A 17,697-nucleotide genomic window follows, 5' to 3' on the forward strand; every position below is an offset into this window, starting at 1 on the left:
TAAACTATAACCTCTTTCATTCAGATTTCACATGTTATTTGTTTCTGCATAGTTTGCTAGCTCATGGAAGGTACCAGTGTTTACTGAATTGGTAAAACTGAGTTAAGGATTACTGCTCTGAGTTAAGCAATTTTATACTGAAAACAAACAGCAAAAAACCTGAGATCTATGCCAGAAACTCAATACTGAAAAGTGATTTCTTTAGAATCCAGTGTCTTCAACTACAATTAATATTATATGGCCTCCTTAAGATAAACATTGTATTAATGTGCATATCTTAACCCCCAGGACTTAAAATAGCAAAATAAGGTAGGAACGGAAAGTACATTGGATCCATGCTGACTTGTATACTTAAGGGATTAGTAAAAATTGAGGTCAGCAAGAGTCCCAGGATACAGATTGGATCAAGGAAGGAAGCTCACCATGGTGGCTGTGTGCTTTCCTTAACACACAACAGGGGAAACTGGATCAAGGTGACTTTTGTAGTGCTTTCTATAATTTCTCTGTATGATTGTCTTATTGCTGATGTCTACTTTTATTTTATTTGTCAGAGGGAAAATTCCACTATAATAATGCTTACTCTGACAGAACATAGTAATGCTAGCACAGTGCTTCATACATAATGGTCTGATATAGTAGCAAATCAGAATATTGTCTCAATCCATTAGGGTGCCTGAAACATCAATTTTTTTGAATAAATTAAGTCTTATAATATTTAATGTGATATTTGAGATCAAGACCATCAAATAGAATAGGCTAAGCAAGAATTCATTTTACCAGTCCATCGCCTTAACCAGTTGGCCATCTTGTCAGGCTCAAGAACTCACTTTAAAAACTACTTAGGATTGGAGAAAATTGCTGTCGTGATGGAATGCGCTCTAGACTTTGAGAAGTATAAAATATACCTGGAACTGTTTTTCAAAAACCATATCCTCAGCTATTTCTTCTCCTATGCTTCCACCAAAGAGTATTAAAAATTTCCAAGGCTCACAATAATGTAGTTAAAAAAAGTTTAAAAAGAAATTTCATGAAACTTAAATTTCCTTCTCTCTAGCTTTTTTCTCTTCAGCTCCTGAATTTGAAAATATTACCTGGCAGTGTTCAGTGTTTACTCCTGGCTCTGTGCTCAAGGATCATTCCTGATGGTGCTTTGGGCTCCATCTGCAGTGCTTGGGATGGAAGTAGGGTTAGCTGCAGAGAAGGCAAGCACCGTACCCCTATACTGTATCTCCAGCCCATAATACTTTCCTTTCTGCAGATTTTCAATCCTATATTTACCTTCTTCATTGAGATTTGTCTTGTACAGGGCTATATTTTTGAGTTTATAGGCCTTTATTCTTAAATAAAAAAATTTAACAGTGGGTTAAATGAGTATCACTTTTTCTTTCTCCACTTTTTTTTTTCTAGGCAAGCATTCAGAATTTTGGATCAGAGAATTTTAGAGACATGGACTTTATTATTTTTTAGAAGTAGAATGTCTGCATTTGAAACTCTTGAGTCCTACTACCCGGCAGTATCAGACCTCGCAGTATATATTGTGGTAACTGAGCATATAGAAAACACTTGAGAACGGATGGTTGTAAAGTTTAAATAATACACACTGTAGGAAAATACAATCTAAAAGTAGATTAAAATTAATTTTCACATCTAAGTAAAGAGACCATTTTTTAGTCACATGTGAATTTATTTTGAAGAAATATAAGCTAGGTGACTTAGGGTTTCCTAATGGAATAGGGATATTTCTAAAGAGAAACTATCATCTTTAATTCTATTCAAGTGATAATTTTCTTTGTGACTATTTTTACAGTCATTTGAATTAAAAGAGAACATTTACTTATCAGGCCCTGATAAGAAGTCAAATTGAACTCTAAATTAGTAAATTCTTCATCCAGATTCCTTGTTATTTAAGTCTTTGGAATTTATCTTCGTGTAGTATGGCCAAAGTTGTCACTCAAATATAATGACCATTTTGGATTAAACATTTTTAAAAACACTTAAAAACATTTTTCTCATTGAAAAATAGTAGAAGTTTATTGTAAAGAATTTTATTGAGAAGAATAACCAAAGTTATTTTCCACCTGTGATGAGCCTTATGGAAATTTTTGTTTTGTTACTAAAAAAATTTAATATTCTCCACTGTTGATGAAAGGATTTTAAAATCTGGTGGTGATTTATTATAGATAAACTATATTGATAGCTTTCAATAATCTTCTAACCTTTGAATTTTCAATCCCTTTCATTTATAACTTTTCATTTCTAACTTTTAGTCTGGGTCTAGTCAAATATAGACCTTGTTACTTAAGATATTTTAGATCCATAAGCAATTCTAGAAAATAGTTATACTGATCAACAACCACCATGATTGACAAACTACTTTTTCCCTAAAAAATTTTCTCTGACACCATTTCTTGCAGAGATTAGTTAAAGATTGTTCATCCCTCTTTGGTTAAGACTAAGCTAGGGTTGGGCTGGAGCAATAGCACAGCGGGTAGGGCGTTTGCCTTGCACTTGGCCAACCCGGGTTCGATTCCCAGCATCCCATATGGTCCCCTGAGTACCGCCAGGAGTGATTCCTGAGTGCAGAGCCAGGAGTACCTCCTGTGCATCACCAGTTGTGACCCAAAAATAGAAAAAAAAAAAGACTATGCTAGGACTATTATGGCCAGCATCACTATCTTTTCAAAATAAAATTTAGTACTATGATCATTGCTACTATCAAAATACTTTCTTATTTTCACTGGGAATTATAGAAGATATATTTTGTTTATAGGAGTGTGTAGTTTATTGAGTTTCATGTACTTAAAATACTGAAATTATCTTCCTGCATAATTTGTACTCAGCCAACAATTATCTAAATATCTGATATTTTAAAAATAGTTCAGTGTTACTACGAGACCTCAATATTTTGAGCTCTTTTTTACTTTCACTTTTTTTTTTTTTTTTTACTTTGGGCTGCGTCCGGCAGTGCTCATGGCTCACTCCTGGCTCTGTGCTTAAGAGCTCACTCCTGGAGATGAGTGATCATAGTGCTAAAGTAATTTGAAAAGAGAGTGACTCTGGCCATGATAGCCCTATTATAGTCTTAACAAAAGAGGGATGGGTGATGTGTCACTAATCTCTGCTCACTTCTGGAGATGCTCAGGAGACCATATGTGGTGTTTTGGATTGAACCCACGTTGGCTGCATGCAAGGCAAGCACCCTACCTGCTGTGCTATCTTTTTTGCCCTGTCTTTCTGTTTTTTAAAACCTCTGATAGTGTAAGAGTGTAGCAAAGAGGGATAGCACTTTCTTTGCAAGTTTGAGACCCTAGGTTTAATCCTCAGTACTACTCCTCACCCCCTCCCCCCATCTAAATTAAAAAGGAGCAACAATAACAGCAACAGAATACCAACTGAAACAAAAAAAGCCCAGGTACTCAGAACAGGACACTTAATAAATCCTATTAACATCATTGCTTATTTACATAATCTCTTCTAAATTCTGTCTCCTCTGGGGTTCTGGGAATAAAGTACATTTCTCAGAGTACGAAAATTTGAGAAACCATCAAAATCTGGCTGGACTGGTTAGAGTCCACCTGGAACTAGTTAATATCTTAGGTAAAATTCCTAAGGTCTATCACACTTGCAGAACTGCAAACTGTCTTTTTATAGTAAGAGTCAGGTGTGAACAGTGATATAGGACCTGGGAGATCTTTCTTACTGGCCCACGGAATCAAGACATTCAGTGCAAAACCTGGCCAGCAGCCCGAGTGAGTAGGAGCCATGTGACTCTGGTGAGTTGGAGTGTGCAATTGCCTCCTGCTTCAGAGCTACCTGATTCGAATACTAAGCAGAGAGAGTGCCGCGCTGAGTGGAAGACACTGAAGACACTGCAGAGAAAGGTGCTTATTCCAGAGGCATTGCAAAACATGGAGATTAAAGACCAGGGAGCCCAAATGGAGCCGCTGCTGCCTACGGTAAGAGACAACCTGCTGTCATGTAGAGATTAACCGTTTGCAGCAAAATCTGTCAGGCAAGTGATCTGCTAGCTAGGTAGGTGCAACCAGCGTACTTTAGGGGTTTTGATTAGCATCCCTGGCATATGGACAGGGGTCTCCTCCCATCTTGGGTGACTGAAATGCATAACGCAAAGCACATGATTCTTTCCCACTTCTCAATATGGATGCACTATCGTGATGAAATGTCTCATGTTTGCTGCTGTTTGAAGAGATGGCTAGGTTTTAGCAGCAGGGGCAGCTGTGTCTCTCTCCCTGTCTGTTACCGCCTATCTCTGTTTCTCAGGCTGTGCAGTGGTGGCTCAAGCCCCTGCAAAGAAGCCCCCTTTTTCTCATATTCCATCCGTGATAAATTTCCTTCCCATGCTTCATCCTCTGGGCAGTGAGGTAAGAGAATCTGCTGCTGTTGCAGCTTTAGAGATTTAGTCTGCAAAAACCAGGGGAAAGAACAGAAGGCTTGTGGTGTGTGTGTGTGTGGGGGGGGGTGGGGTGGGGGTATGGTGTGTGTGTGTGTGTGTGTGTGTGTGTGTGTGTGGTTCTGTCAGTCTCTCAATGGGAAATCATGGTTCACATACAAAGAAGATATGCATTTTTTGGGGAGGGGGCACATAATTTAGATATGCATAATTGAAAGGTTTCTGAATTGTCATTTGGAAATAGACAACATCTGGATTTTAAGTCATCGTCCTAGATCTGATTCTTCTATTGGTAGTTTAATTGCCTATCTGCTCCACGATCTCTCTGTCAGATTTACAGACTTTGTAGATCTTCAGGCAACATCTTTCTCAGTCTAGAACAGTTGTTACAGTCAGGGGGACCCCCCCCCCCCCGCTGTATTTTCTGGAGACAAAAAAAGATGCAAAACTCGAGCTTCCAGTCATTCATCAAGGCTGTCACATCTCAGAACAGCAGAAATCTCCCTGCACCAAACCGGACAGAAGGGCTGCTTTCAGCTCCCTGCGACTCATCGGTGACCCACCTTGCAGTCTAGAGGGAAAACGACCCGTTTCTATGATTCGGTTACATCTTTCAATCAAATGACACTTCACAGTGGAGTGAACATATCCCGGGCCTCTGTATTTTCAGGGCCTTATCTCTTGTGTTGGGATGAAAATCGCCTTCCCCAGCCCCCTATCTCCCCTCCAAAATTAAAGATTCCAGTTCGCATCCCGGAATCGGCTGTGACTACTGAGCATGCCCAGTTCTCTTCAGGACGCCAGGTTTGGGTAGGGAAGGCGCAGGGAGACAGGGAGCTGGGGAGAATGCAGGAGCGTCCTCGAGGAAAAGAGTGTAAATAAAAGGCCTGAATCTGCGTCTGAGAGGGCGAATGGAAAGCTGTCTAGTTAGCTTGCCAGCTTAAAAGTGGAGACACTTCTTTGTGAATCCAAGTGGAGCTATTTTGCGAATAAACAACAAAAACTAGAGTAAAAGATTTGTGTATCTCCCCAAAGTTTAATAGATTGTAATATAAATTAGGATTCTTTGGAGACTCAGAGAAAAGATCTGAAGAACATCAGAATAGTATTGTTGCTGGAGAAGAGAGCTGAACTATATATAGTAATTGGAGAATTGAGTTTTAGGGAAAATTAAGACACAGAAAAATCCTCTCTTTTTTTTTTTTATTGGGAGAAAGGGGCATTGAAAGATCCTTGGAAAGTAGGCTGAAGTCTGTTTGATGTAGCTTATGGGTTGTCATTTGTGAGAACAGTTAAAGGGTTTAGGGGGACATGAAGATTAATGAAACTTAGAAGAAGGTGACTTCACTGCATTGGATTGGCAAACACTTTGTAGCTTTAAGGAGCAGAGAAAATGCCAGTTTAGCTAGGAAAGAAGGTCTACTAATAATTAGTCTGCTGGACATTTTTGCAGAGTCAAAAGTTTGCATTTCAAGTGGATAATGAAAGTTTACTGAGAAGAATATCTTTTTAACTATACATTATAAGAAAAAGGAAGTCCAGAGGCTACAAAGGATACTGAATTATTCATCTACTTACTTATTTGTACAGTTTTGTTTTGAGTTTTCCCAATTGTTTTCCTGACTTTGTTGTTTATACTACTTAAAAACAATCATATTAAAGTAGATTCTGTCTTATCTTCAAAATGCAAATTGAGGCACGGGTGAGTTTGAATAACCCGTGTGAAGCCACATAGTGGTAAATCTAAGATCAAGATATGGTATTTTAAAGCTTAAAAAGTTTTTTTGCTTTTAAATGACTAACTGGCTTAACACAGTCAGATCCTGGATTGAACTTTTTACGTTTAAAAGGAAAGGAAGAAATAACTTTGGGTTCTGTTTTAGAAAAATAAATCTGATTACTTTGCCAATAATTATGTGACAGAAAATACAGCATGACATTTAAAAACACAGTCAAGGAGATTCTAATACTTCTGTCAACATGCTATGTGATCTTGGGAAGTCAGTTTTTTCAACTGAAAAGTGGGAAACAAGTGGTTTATTGTCCTTGGGTTTTGTAAAATCAGCTATGTGATGTACTTGGCACTTTATAATTTCTCAATGAAGGCTAGCTGCTATTATCATTACTGATAGAAAAAGAGATTAATGCAAGGTTTCTGGTCTTTTATTTATTTATTTTTAAAGGTGCCTATCAGTACTGTCTATTAAAAAGGGAAAGTAGGGATATGGACCATTTAAAAAAGGGGTGGAAAATGGAATTTTTAATTATAACTGTGGAAACTTTTTAGTCTGTTTGGAAGGCTAACTAGAAATGCATTAAAAGACAAGATAATATTTGGGAATATCAGAGGTAGATAGAATGAGAGAGATAGAGAAATTATAAAATGACCAATTATGCCCAATGAATTAATATATTGATTATGATTCAAGAAGAAGGGAGGAAAATATTTTTTAAAGCTTCCCAAGGTTTACCATTAATTAATGTGTATAACCCACATCTTAAGGGTAGTTGAGTACTCTGGAGTACTGGAGAAGACAGATATGCTTCCTTTTTATTCTCAGGTGTTCTTGGGAAGGTTCAAAGGTAATTTCTTCTGTTGACAAGGCATAATTGCATTTGCTAGATCCTACTGACTCTAAAGGTTAGGGCATTTCATTCTGTAAAATCTGATATTGACTGCACCTGAAGATATAGAATAAGTCATAGTCTCTTATTAAAGATTCATTCACTTCCTGAAAGTTCAGACATGTTCTTTGGATCTGTGCATGTGGCATGTAGAAATTGAACAAAAAGTCCATCTATGTGGAGCTCACAATCTAGTTAGTGCAAAGTTGTGGTAACTCAATTGAACTTTATCAGAAACTACCACTTGATCTTCAAATATTTAATTTTTATTGTAATGTTAAGGTGAATATATATGGAGACTATATGTAGTCATAATGATGGTGGTATTACTTTATTACAAAAAAATTAAGCTTTCAGAAGAGTGAAACTAGAACACTAGAAACTAGAAAAATTTAAAAAGTCACAAAACTAGGAATTTAGGATATTGCATATAATTTCAAATTTTCTGTTGAAGTTCAGACTTTGCTTCTATAGTAATCTGATAATCTTTAGGTCATCAAGCCATAAGAGACTTTTTTAAAGGAGAATATCTTTAGATTAAACATTTCTGTCCTATATCATATTAACCTTTGAATATGTAGTGAGTTTACTTTGAATCCTTTCCTAAAATGGCAGTATCTTTAAAATGAGCCTCTTTGGAAGGCTGGAGAGAGGGCTGAGCTTAGGTACTTGTCTTGCAGGTATCTGACACTGTTTTGATCTAGAGCACTGCATATGGTCCCCTGAGCACTGCCAGGAGTGAACCCTAAACACAGAGCCAGGAGGAGTAAGCCTTGGGCACCATTAAGTGTGCCCTGAAACAAGCAAAACTATATTAACTCCTTTAAAGTTGAACTTATACAATTGCTTGAAGTATGGAGTTACAATAAAGGTACTCTCTCTCTCTCTCTTTTTCTCTCTGTCTGTCTCTTGTTTTTGGACCATACATGTCTATATTTTTCATGCAGGGATCACTCCCAGTGGGGTTGGGGGGAACCATATGGGTTCTGGGGATCTCAGGTAGGGTGTGTGGAAGGCAGGCACTGTAACTGCTGTGCTATCTCTCCTTTTCCCCTAGAATAAGGGTCACACTTTAAAAGTAAATTGATAGCACAGGAAAGTTGATGGATCTTAGCACTTGTTGAAATTCTAATAATAATTTTTTAAATGCCCTAGTTTATTGTTTTATTCAAGGGGAAAGAAGAGAGATATTTCTTTTAATGGAGGGGCCTCCCACGTGTCACTTAGAAAGCCTGGGGATCTCATGGGCAATTCTCTGCAAAATAAACTTTCGGTTCAGTGCAGAGGCCACAGTATGCAGTGCTGCTTGGGTCCTGTGGTGGTGGGAGTTACTCAGACCACCCCAGAGGTGCTTGGGGACTTCTAAGGTTGCACCTAAGGGGAACGTTTGGGATTGGGGGTTGATCTGGAATTAGCAATTTGCAAAGCTTGAGCCTAGAACCCCTATACTATCTTTCCAAACCCAAGGAAAAATATGTTATTAAGTAGGGAAGGAATAAAATAGGACTAAAATTTGAAAATAGCAAAAATAGCAAGGAGATTGGATAAGTAATATTGATATTCCATTTTGTTTTATATAATTGTATGAATTTATATCATATATGAACCTAAAATTTATATCCTACATATAGTAATACAAAGAAAAATAGTATAAAATCACTATTTTTGTTTCCACATTTATAAAGTGTTGCTTTATACAAGTAAATGACTTCAGAAACTTACAACAATGTATAACATGCTAAGGTTGGGTAAGTGATTTTTCTTATGCTTTGTGGTGTCTTTGTATTTTGGACACTACTTCCTTGAGGTACAGAGCTTCTAAATTAAATTTAATCTCATTTGCTTATATTTATTTTTGTTAGCTTCAGCAATGGCATTGACTCCTTAAAGGTAGCTCTAGTTTCAATGTTGTGGAGAGGTCTGCCTATATTTTTCTCAGTGTAACTTATGGATTTAGGTTTGATATTGAGTTCTTTAACCCATTTTGATTTTGACTTTGGTGAGAAGTGTTATAAAGGAGTTTGAGTTCTGAGTTTATTTTTCTTGCCTGTGGCCAACCAGTTTTTCCAACACCATTTGTTGAAGCCTTACTTGCTCACTTCATATTTTTTTGCTTCTTTATGGAAAATTAGTTATCTGTATACCTCAGGGTCTGTCTATAGATTTTAAATTATATTTCATTGATTAAGAGTCTGTCTTTATTCTAGTACCACACTGTTTTGTATTTAAGGAAGGGAATGCTTCTTATACAAGTTAATGGCAGAACTTGGCCTAGAGTCTAAATCTTTTGATTCTGAACTCATCATTCTTTTCAATATTATACACTCCCTGTTCTAGCATAAACAGCTGAGTAGCAAATTAGAATGATGACGGTAATTAGGCAATCTTTTTTGAAATGATAATAGATATTTTCTCAGTCTCAAACTAAGAAAAAATATTTTAATTCCCAGATAACTCTAAAAGGTTATCAAGCACTTTGAAATATAATATTATAGTTAAGAAGCAGACTTAGCGGTTGAATAAATTATTCAGGTTTACTTAGCTAATAGCTACTAGGATGATATTGCATCTAGTTGAAGCATCTGATTGCTTCTTTTCATTAAAGTCATTTAAAAAACGTAAGGAATCTCATTATGTAATGAATTTTAACTTGTATTCCTTAAGAGATGAGAATGCTCTGACACAAGGTGTTGTATATAAGATAAGACATATTGCATGGTTATTATTTATATGAAATATACAGAATAGGGGAATCCTTAGAGACTGAAACAGGTAAGTGGTTGTCAAGGCCAGGAGTATAGAGGTAAACCAGGAATGACTGTTAATAGTCATGGGCTATCTTTTTGGAGTGATAAAAGCACTTTGTAATTATTAAAAAATCATAGTGGTAATGATTTTGCAAGATTGTAAATGCACTGAGAGACACACTAAAATATAAATTAAAATATGGTGAAGTTTATCTGAAAATTCCAAATAACTGCCTCATGGGAATGCTCTTATATACAGATTTAAAATATTTTTGGTTCTATTTTTCCAAGGTATTTACTTTTTTAAATGCAACTAAATAAATGGAGTTGTTTATCTGATTTCTCTTCCTGATGTTTCAATGTTTGTGTATATAAGTGCAAAAGATTTGGGGACATTAATTAAATAGTCTACCATTTTATGTATTTATTAGTTCTAAAAACTTTGGACTGGATTACATGAAAATTTCTATGCATATAATAATTATATTCTATCAGTGATAATCTTACAGTATTTTCTTTTCTGGGTTTTGGGCCACACCCAGGGGTGCTCAGGAATTACTTCTGGCTTTGGGCTCATGGATAATTCCTGGTAGGCTCTGAGCCATATGAAGTACCAGAGATTGAATTTGATTTGACTGCATGCAAGGCAGCTCGACCTGCTGTACTATCATTATGACCCTCTTCTTTTTCAGTTTGAATTCGATTAATATGCTTTTTTGTCTAATTGCTCTTGCTAGGGCTTCCAGTACTATATTGAATAGTAGTAGTAAGAGTGGACTTATTTGTTGTTCTTGATCTTTGAGAAATAAAACTTTAGTTTTTCTCCATTATGTTTGTTTTCTGTATGTTGGGAATGGATTTGTCATATGTAACCTTTATTATATGCAAGTATGTTTATCTTATATCCATTTTATTGAGGATTCTTCTTTGGAGGGTGGGATAGTTTGAACACAGCCAGTGGTGCTAAGGTTCTGTGTTCAGGGATAAATCCTGGCTGTGCTTAGGGGACTGATATTGGAGATAGACCCTCGATTGTCTGCATGCAAGACAAGTGCTTTAACTGTTGTACTATCTCTCTAACTTGAGGAATTTTTTAAATCATAAAAGGATATTGTAGTTTTTCAAATGTAGATTTTCTGTGCCTACTGAGATAGTTATATGTTTTTTGAATCATATTATTATTTTTTCTTTATTGATGTGGTGCACCAAGTGTATTGATTCGCATATGCTGTACTGTCCTTGCATCCTGGAAATAAGTTCCACTTGATCATGGTGTATTTTCATGTATTATTGACTTTGCTTGGATGCTGTATTTTATTTAGGATTTTCTTTCTATGTTAATCAGAGATATAGGTATACAGTTTTCTTATTTTTTATGTTATTATCTAGTTTTTGAATTAGGGTAATGTTGACTTGTAATATTTTTGGTTTTGTTTTTAGGCCACCCTCGACTGTGCTCTGAGCTTACTCTTGACTCAGCACTCAGGGGGCTTAGGGGAACCATATGAGGTGCATGCAAAGCAAATACCTAACCCGCTGTACTATTGCTCTGGCCCCAGAGTAATGTTGGCTTAATAAAATGTGTTCGAAAGTTTGCTCTGCTATTCAGTTTTACAGAGGAGTTTTAGAAGGATAGGGAGGTATCCATTCTTTAAGAGTTTGGTAAGAATGCATTAGTGCATTGACTTTTGTGCATTAACTTTTCTAGACTTTTGATTTTTGGGAGGATTTTGATGACTGTTTCAATTTCCTTACTCATAGTGGGTCTGTTCATATTTTCTTTCTTCCTGACTTAGAATTGGAATGTATGTTTCTAAGAATCTGTCAGTTTCTGTTTTCTAATTTGTCATTATGTTTTGTTCATGCACTTCTCTGTGATCACTGAGATTTATGTAGTACTTATTGTAATTTATCTTTTATTTCTTATTTTGTTTTATTTTTAGTCTGAGAAGGTTTTTTTTTTTTTAAAAATGTTTTCAAAGAATAAGCTCCATTTTATCTTTCGGATTTGTTTTGTTGATTTTAGCTCACGTTTTTCTCTTATATCCTAAGATAGACCTATCTAGCTAAAGATTTATATAATTACTAATACCAACTTCGCTGTATTTTATAAGTTCTGATAAGCTATGTCTTAATTTATATTTAGGTACTTTTTAATTTCATCTTTGATTGACCCAGTAGAGTTGCTCAGTAGCATGCTGTTTAACCCTTGATGATTTGTGGTTCCCTTCTATATTTTTATTTGGTTGATTCTAGTTTCATACCATAATTCTGATCTTAGAGGTTTCTTGATATGATTTATAACTTAGTAAATTATCAAGACCTTTTAAAATTGAGATTTACATCTTAATAAATTTATTGAGAATGTTGAAGTTTTTCAAATGCTTTTTCAAACAGATGGTCTATAGTTGGGAATATTTCTTGAACACTTGAAAATAATGTTTATTCAGGTTTTGAGGATGGAATGCTGTATAAATTATGTTTGTCAGTCACACCTACTTTGCTGAGGCCCAACAAATAGATTTTTTTTTTTTTGCTTTTTGGGTCATACCCAGCAATGCACAGGGATTACTCCTGGCTCTGCACTCAGGAACCATCCCTGGCGGTGCTCAGGGTACCACATGGGATGCTGGGAATCGAACCCGGCTTGATCGTGTGCAAGTAAAATGCCCTACCCGCTGTGCTGTCACTCCAGCCTCCAACAAATAGATTTTTAATTTTAACGACTGTCCAAAATTTCATTATATAATTTACAAAACACTCCTTAATGGATATGGAAATTCAGAATATTTTCCTTTTAAGCAGTGGGGGAAAAATTGAAAAATGTATGACCCATCTGAATTAGAAGCAATACACATCATATTAAAGTTCTGGGGGCCGAGAAGGGGTAGAACACACACCCTTCCAGGTACAAGGCCCTTCCACGTACAATTTCAATTCCTAGCACTGCATGGCTCCCATATAGCCACAGTGGCTCCAAAATATCACTGGTTGTGGGTCTAGTGACTTCTCGCACCAGCTGGCCTGCGCTGTACTGCATCTCATGGCTGAGCACCAACCATCAGACCTGTACCACCCACTGAGCACCATTAGGAGATAAAGAATCACTGGGAATCATTCCTGGAACCTTAAGCCTTGAGTGGAGAGATTATTAAGAGAGCAGTTAATAAAAAAACAAGTTCTGGACCTTAAATCTCTAGGATTAGAGTACCCCGAAAATGGTGCCTATAGGCCAGTAAATGAAATATCTCTTTAAGATTCTTCTTATTATTATTGGGATTTTTTTTTTTTTTGGTAGGGGAAGGGTGTTGAGTCAGTGGTGCTCACTGGGCTACTTCCGTCTCTGTGCTCAGACGTGACCACTGGAGGTACTTGAGGGACCATATGTGGTGCTGTGCATTGCACCGGAGTCAGTTGCCTGCAAGGCAAGTAAGTGTCTTACCCCCATACTCTCTCTCTCTCTGATCTCTGGGTGATTCTTACGTATATTGAAATTTGGGAATTTTATCTTAAAAATTAACAAGTTGGATTGGATGTGATTCAAATAGTAGAGCACATACCTTGCATATTCAAGTGTCTGGGTTTGATACCTGGCAACAAATATCCCTAAAACATCCTTGAATGACCTCTCAGCACTGCCTGGTGTGTTCTTGGAGCATTCCTAAGTGTGACCTCTATAACAAACTCAACAGAATTAACAAGATTAAAAAATTAGTATCTTCTTGAATTATTTTATCTGTGATAGTGTTAGAAAAGAAAATTTTGCAGTAAAACAAATAAAAATTAAAATTACAATGGGTAAGAAAAGAGATTGCTATCCATTTCAATAATTTAACATTTATTACACATTGCTATGAAATTTGTACATGTTTACATATAACTAATTTTGCTTATTTATAAATAAAAAATACAAACTGTTTCTTCAATTGGAATGGTAGATTCTTAAATTATCTTTTAAGAAATTGTCTTTTAACTGTTTGTACAGAGTGAAATGCATGGAAGCACATCATGCATGGAAGCACAGCATAACATGTCTGATACACGAGGCAGTAATAGTAGTGGGGATCAATTGTCAAGACCATGAACTTTCAGATAATCCTAAATGTTTGAATTAGTAGTGGTGACAGTTTTTGGACGTTATCTAGTAACTGGAAAACTCACTTCTTTAATCTATAAAATAGTAATGATAATAATACTATGTACTTTGCAATTTATGAAATTAAATGAACTATATATTTGTCCTAATCATTCTCTGATTTAATAATTTTGCTTTTCTAATTTGGTCCCCAAAATTGTGATTTTTTTTGTGCCACACCCAGGGATGCTCAGGACTTCTTGCTTCACACGCAGGGTTTTCTCCTGGTAGTGCCCTGGGGACCATATGTGGTGCTGGGGTTTGAATCTGATCTGCTGCATGCAAGGCAAGCACCCTACCTGCTTTACTATAGTTCCAGCCCCCCAAAAGTATGATTTGTTTTAAGAACAGGAATCATAATTAGTATTTTTGAAATAGAAAAATTAAAAATAGTAATTTAGTGTTAGGGAGATAATAAAAAGGGTTGGAGTGCATGCTTTGCATGCTGAAGGCCTGAGTTTAATACCCAGCACTGTATGGCTCTCTATGCACTGCTATGAACAACCTCTTCATATTGAGCCAGGATTAGATCTTAGCACTGCCATGAATGGCTCCCCAAAAAACAAAAAAATAGCGATTTAGCTGATTTTTGTATATTTGTCTTGAGATCATGTGTAAAGAATCATCCTGGCATCCATTGATGGATTCTAAATGATCATGATGTATGCTTCTTTTAATGGACAGAGACATTCAATTTATTAAAATATTGTTGAGGAAGGGCTGGAGCAATACCGATATGCCAAAAGCAGTAACAACAAGTCTCATGTGGAGATGTTACTGCTGCCTGCTCGAGCAAATTGATGAGCAATGGGACAACAGTGATTGTTGAGGAACTTTGCCTCTATGTGCATCGGTGATATCTTTTTGTTGTTCTTATTTGGCCAGACTTGGCTGTGCTGAGGGATTATTCCTGAATGTGTACTCAGGGATTACTCTTGGTGGGGTTTAGAACTATATGGAGTGCCAGATATAGAACCTGGGTTGGCCCCGTGCAAGACAGGAACCACAACCTCTGTACTATCTTTTCAGCTTCAACAGTCTAAGCATTGCAAATATGTTTTTTTTTCATTTGTATTTACTATACATTGCTGTTGTAAAATGTTATTATTAAAGCTAAATAACAACAAATACTCAGCATTAATTTTTGTAGCACATTAAAAGAAGCAGGCTAAAACCAGTGCCAGTCTACTAAAGGAAGTTAGTAGCTCTTTTTCTGTAATGTAATGTAATGTAATGTAATGTAATGTAATGTAATGTAATGTAATGTAATGTAATAGTATTTTCTTAAGTCTTTGTAAAGAATGGTGAACATAATGTCAGTTTTTCCAATAAAAAATTATGAAGCTTTTTATAACTCCAGAAAGTCTCACTATAAAAATTTTCATTTAAAACATACTGAACTTGAACCCATTTGATACACCAAAAACAGTAACAAGTCTCACGATGGAGATGTTACTTGAGCAAATCGATGAGCAACAGGATGACAGTGACAGTGATTTTTTTCTTCACATTCAGAATAACTTCATGAGCTAATATAGGCCAAAGAGAACATATATATATCTTTGAGTCTCTGGATAATATGAATCAAAGAAGAGAAAATCTGATTATCTTAATGGCTCTCTTAGTTTAAAGAATACCCAATATCTTAGAATGAATCTTAGTCCTTAACAATATTTTATGAGTATATCAAAGTTTTGATAGTAGAATCAATGTTTCTTGGAGACATAAACTTTCTTGATATTTTTATTGGCTCAGAAAATGTCTTGTGGGAATAGGAAAACTCTGAAAATTTGTTGAATTTTCAGGTTGTTGCATTAAATATTTTTTTTTGCATTTTTTTCTTTTGGGTCACACCCAGCAATGCACAGGGGTTACTCCTGGCTCATGCACTCAGGAATTACTCCTGGCAGTGCTTGGGGGACCATATGGGATGCTGGGAATCAAACTACGGTTGGCTGCATGCAAGGCAAATGCCCTACCCGCTGTGCTATCGCTCCAGCCCCCTACATTAAATATTTTGATATTTTTCAGTACTTTATAAACTCACTTTACACTTTTCTTTAAAAGTACCTCCATGGAAAATAGTAAAGAGTGTTTGACAAAATACAACTGAATTTTAATGCAAGAATTAGAATACAAACACTTTATATGATTTAGTGATCTGAAATTTTACTTAATTTAAATTAAAGGAAAAGAATAGTAGTGGGACAAGCTATTTGACAACTCTTTGTAATGGAATGATATTTGAACTGCAGTGATCGGGTAGTAAATCCTAAACACATACAGAGGTATTCACTTGTACCATCAAATTTTGTGTATATTGTAAAATTTCAACTAATCCATATAAAGGACAAAGAAAGGTATATTCAAAGCTGCTTTGAATGTGATATCTTTGTGCAGATGCTTGATGATAAAGGAGGAATAAGGTTAGAACAAATAAAGTAATACACAAAGATAAATCTCATTCAGTCTCATAAGCCAATGGTTTCAACACAAAACAATCCCTGAGCATGCTTGGGTGTGCCCCCCGTGCTAAAATAAAAGTTAGTTTTGATAGGAAGACCTTGAACAAGCTATCAATTGCCATAATTGTTGCTTAGGCAAGTTAAGGAGCTGATAGACCTGCATGTGCTATTAAGAGTAGAGCACTTGCCTTCCAGAAGAAGAAAGGTGTTTCTATTAATCACTATTTTTGTCATTATATGTTAGTAGATATCTTAAAATGTATTTTGTGAAATGGCTTAATTTGAAACAAATCATTTAAAAATGCGAAAATGTTGTTTAATGAGATAATCAGATGTGACCACAATTGGGCACACAGGTGAGTCCAGAAAAATAAATTTTAAATGGACTGGAGAGAGTACAGTGGATACAAAGTGCTTACCTCTTACTGGGTTTGATCCTGAGCATCTCATACGGTCCCCTGAGGCCCACCAACAATAATTCCTGAGTACAGAGCCAGGAGTGATTCCTGAGCATCGCCAGGTGGGACACACAAAAATAAAAACCAAAAAAAAAAAAAAAAAGAGAGAGAGAACCTAAAGAAAAAGAAAAGAAAAACAATTAAAATCTTTGTTTTAATTAATTTTCTTTAGTCAATTTTTTTCTTAAATTGTTAAAATTATTTTAACAATTTCAATCATTATTTAAATAACCAATGAAATTCATTAATTTAGATGTTTTGGTGATGTTATGGACTGCATTTTGGAGTGACAACAAGATTATAATATAAGAATGGTACTAAGTACCATTTAGTACCCAATAAGTACTAAATCTTTGGGAGAGTTAAAAATAATTTGTTTTTCATAAGTAATGATTTAATAATCAGCAGTACTTGAGGATATTTTGCTAAGTAAAATAAGCCAGACACAGAATGGCGAATACTATGAGTTCATTTACATGTGGAGTCTAAATAGGTATGTACAAAGAAGCAGAGAGTAGAAGAGTAACTCCAGAAGTTGGGGGGAGGGGAAAGCAGGGAAGTGTTGGTCAAGGCTACAATGTTTCAGTTATGTAAAATAAATTCTGAGATCTATAAAATAGTAAATAAAACGTATGAAATAATAATGTGGGTGTGTTTTATATAAAATATTTGTTAATATTACTGAATAGATAAATTTAGTCTGCTATGCCAATTGATCAAATACTTATAAATATATTGAGCCAAAATTGCACATACCTAATATGACTAGAGGTGTTACTGCAAATATGATTATTTAATAAGTAATAAGAGCTGCTCTGCGGGTGCCTTAAGCCTTTGGCTCTTCTCGGCTTTGTGG

General features: G+C 35.7%; 1 protein-coding gene across 4 annotated transcripts in view; it reads left to right on the forward strand.

Moving 5' to 3' along the window:
• The first annotated feature begins 3,746 nt into the window (after positions 1-3,746).
• SLC4A10 (solute carrier family 4 member 10) overlaps positions 3,747-17,697 on the forward strand; it is a 277,439-nt gene continuing 263,488 nt past the window's right edge. Inside the window, exon 1 of one of the 4 annotated variants that reach the window (XM_055119947.1) lies at positions 3,747-3,956. Coding sequence is in view for 2 of the 4 variants with exons in the window: in XM_055119950.1 (XP_054975925.1) it covers positions 3,909-3,956 (48 nt within the window). In the remaining 2 variants the exon portion in view is untranslated. Of the gene's footprint in view, positions 3,957-4,205; positions 4,383-17,697 lie in introns of those variants that run through there. The other 3 variants (XM_055119950.1, XM_055119952.1, XM_055119948.1) reach the window with 3 other exon arrangements.

This window comes from Sorex araneus, chromosome X (genome assembly GCF_027595985.1).
Source record: "Sorex araneus isolate mSorAra2 chromosome X, mSorAra2.pri, whole genome shotgun sequence".
In the NCBI taxonomy this organism is placed as follows: domain Eukaryota; kingdom Metazoa; phylum Chordata; class Mammalia; order Eulipotyphla; family Soricidae; genus Sorex; species Sorex araneus.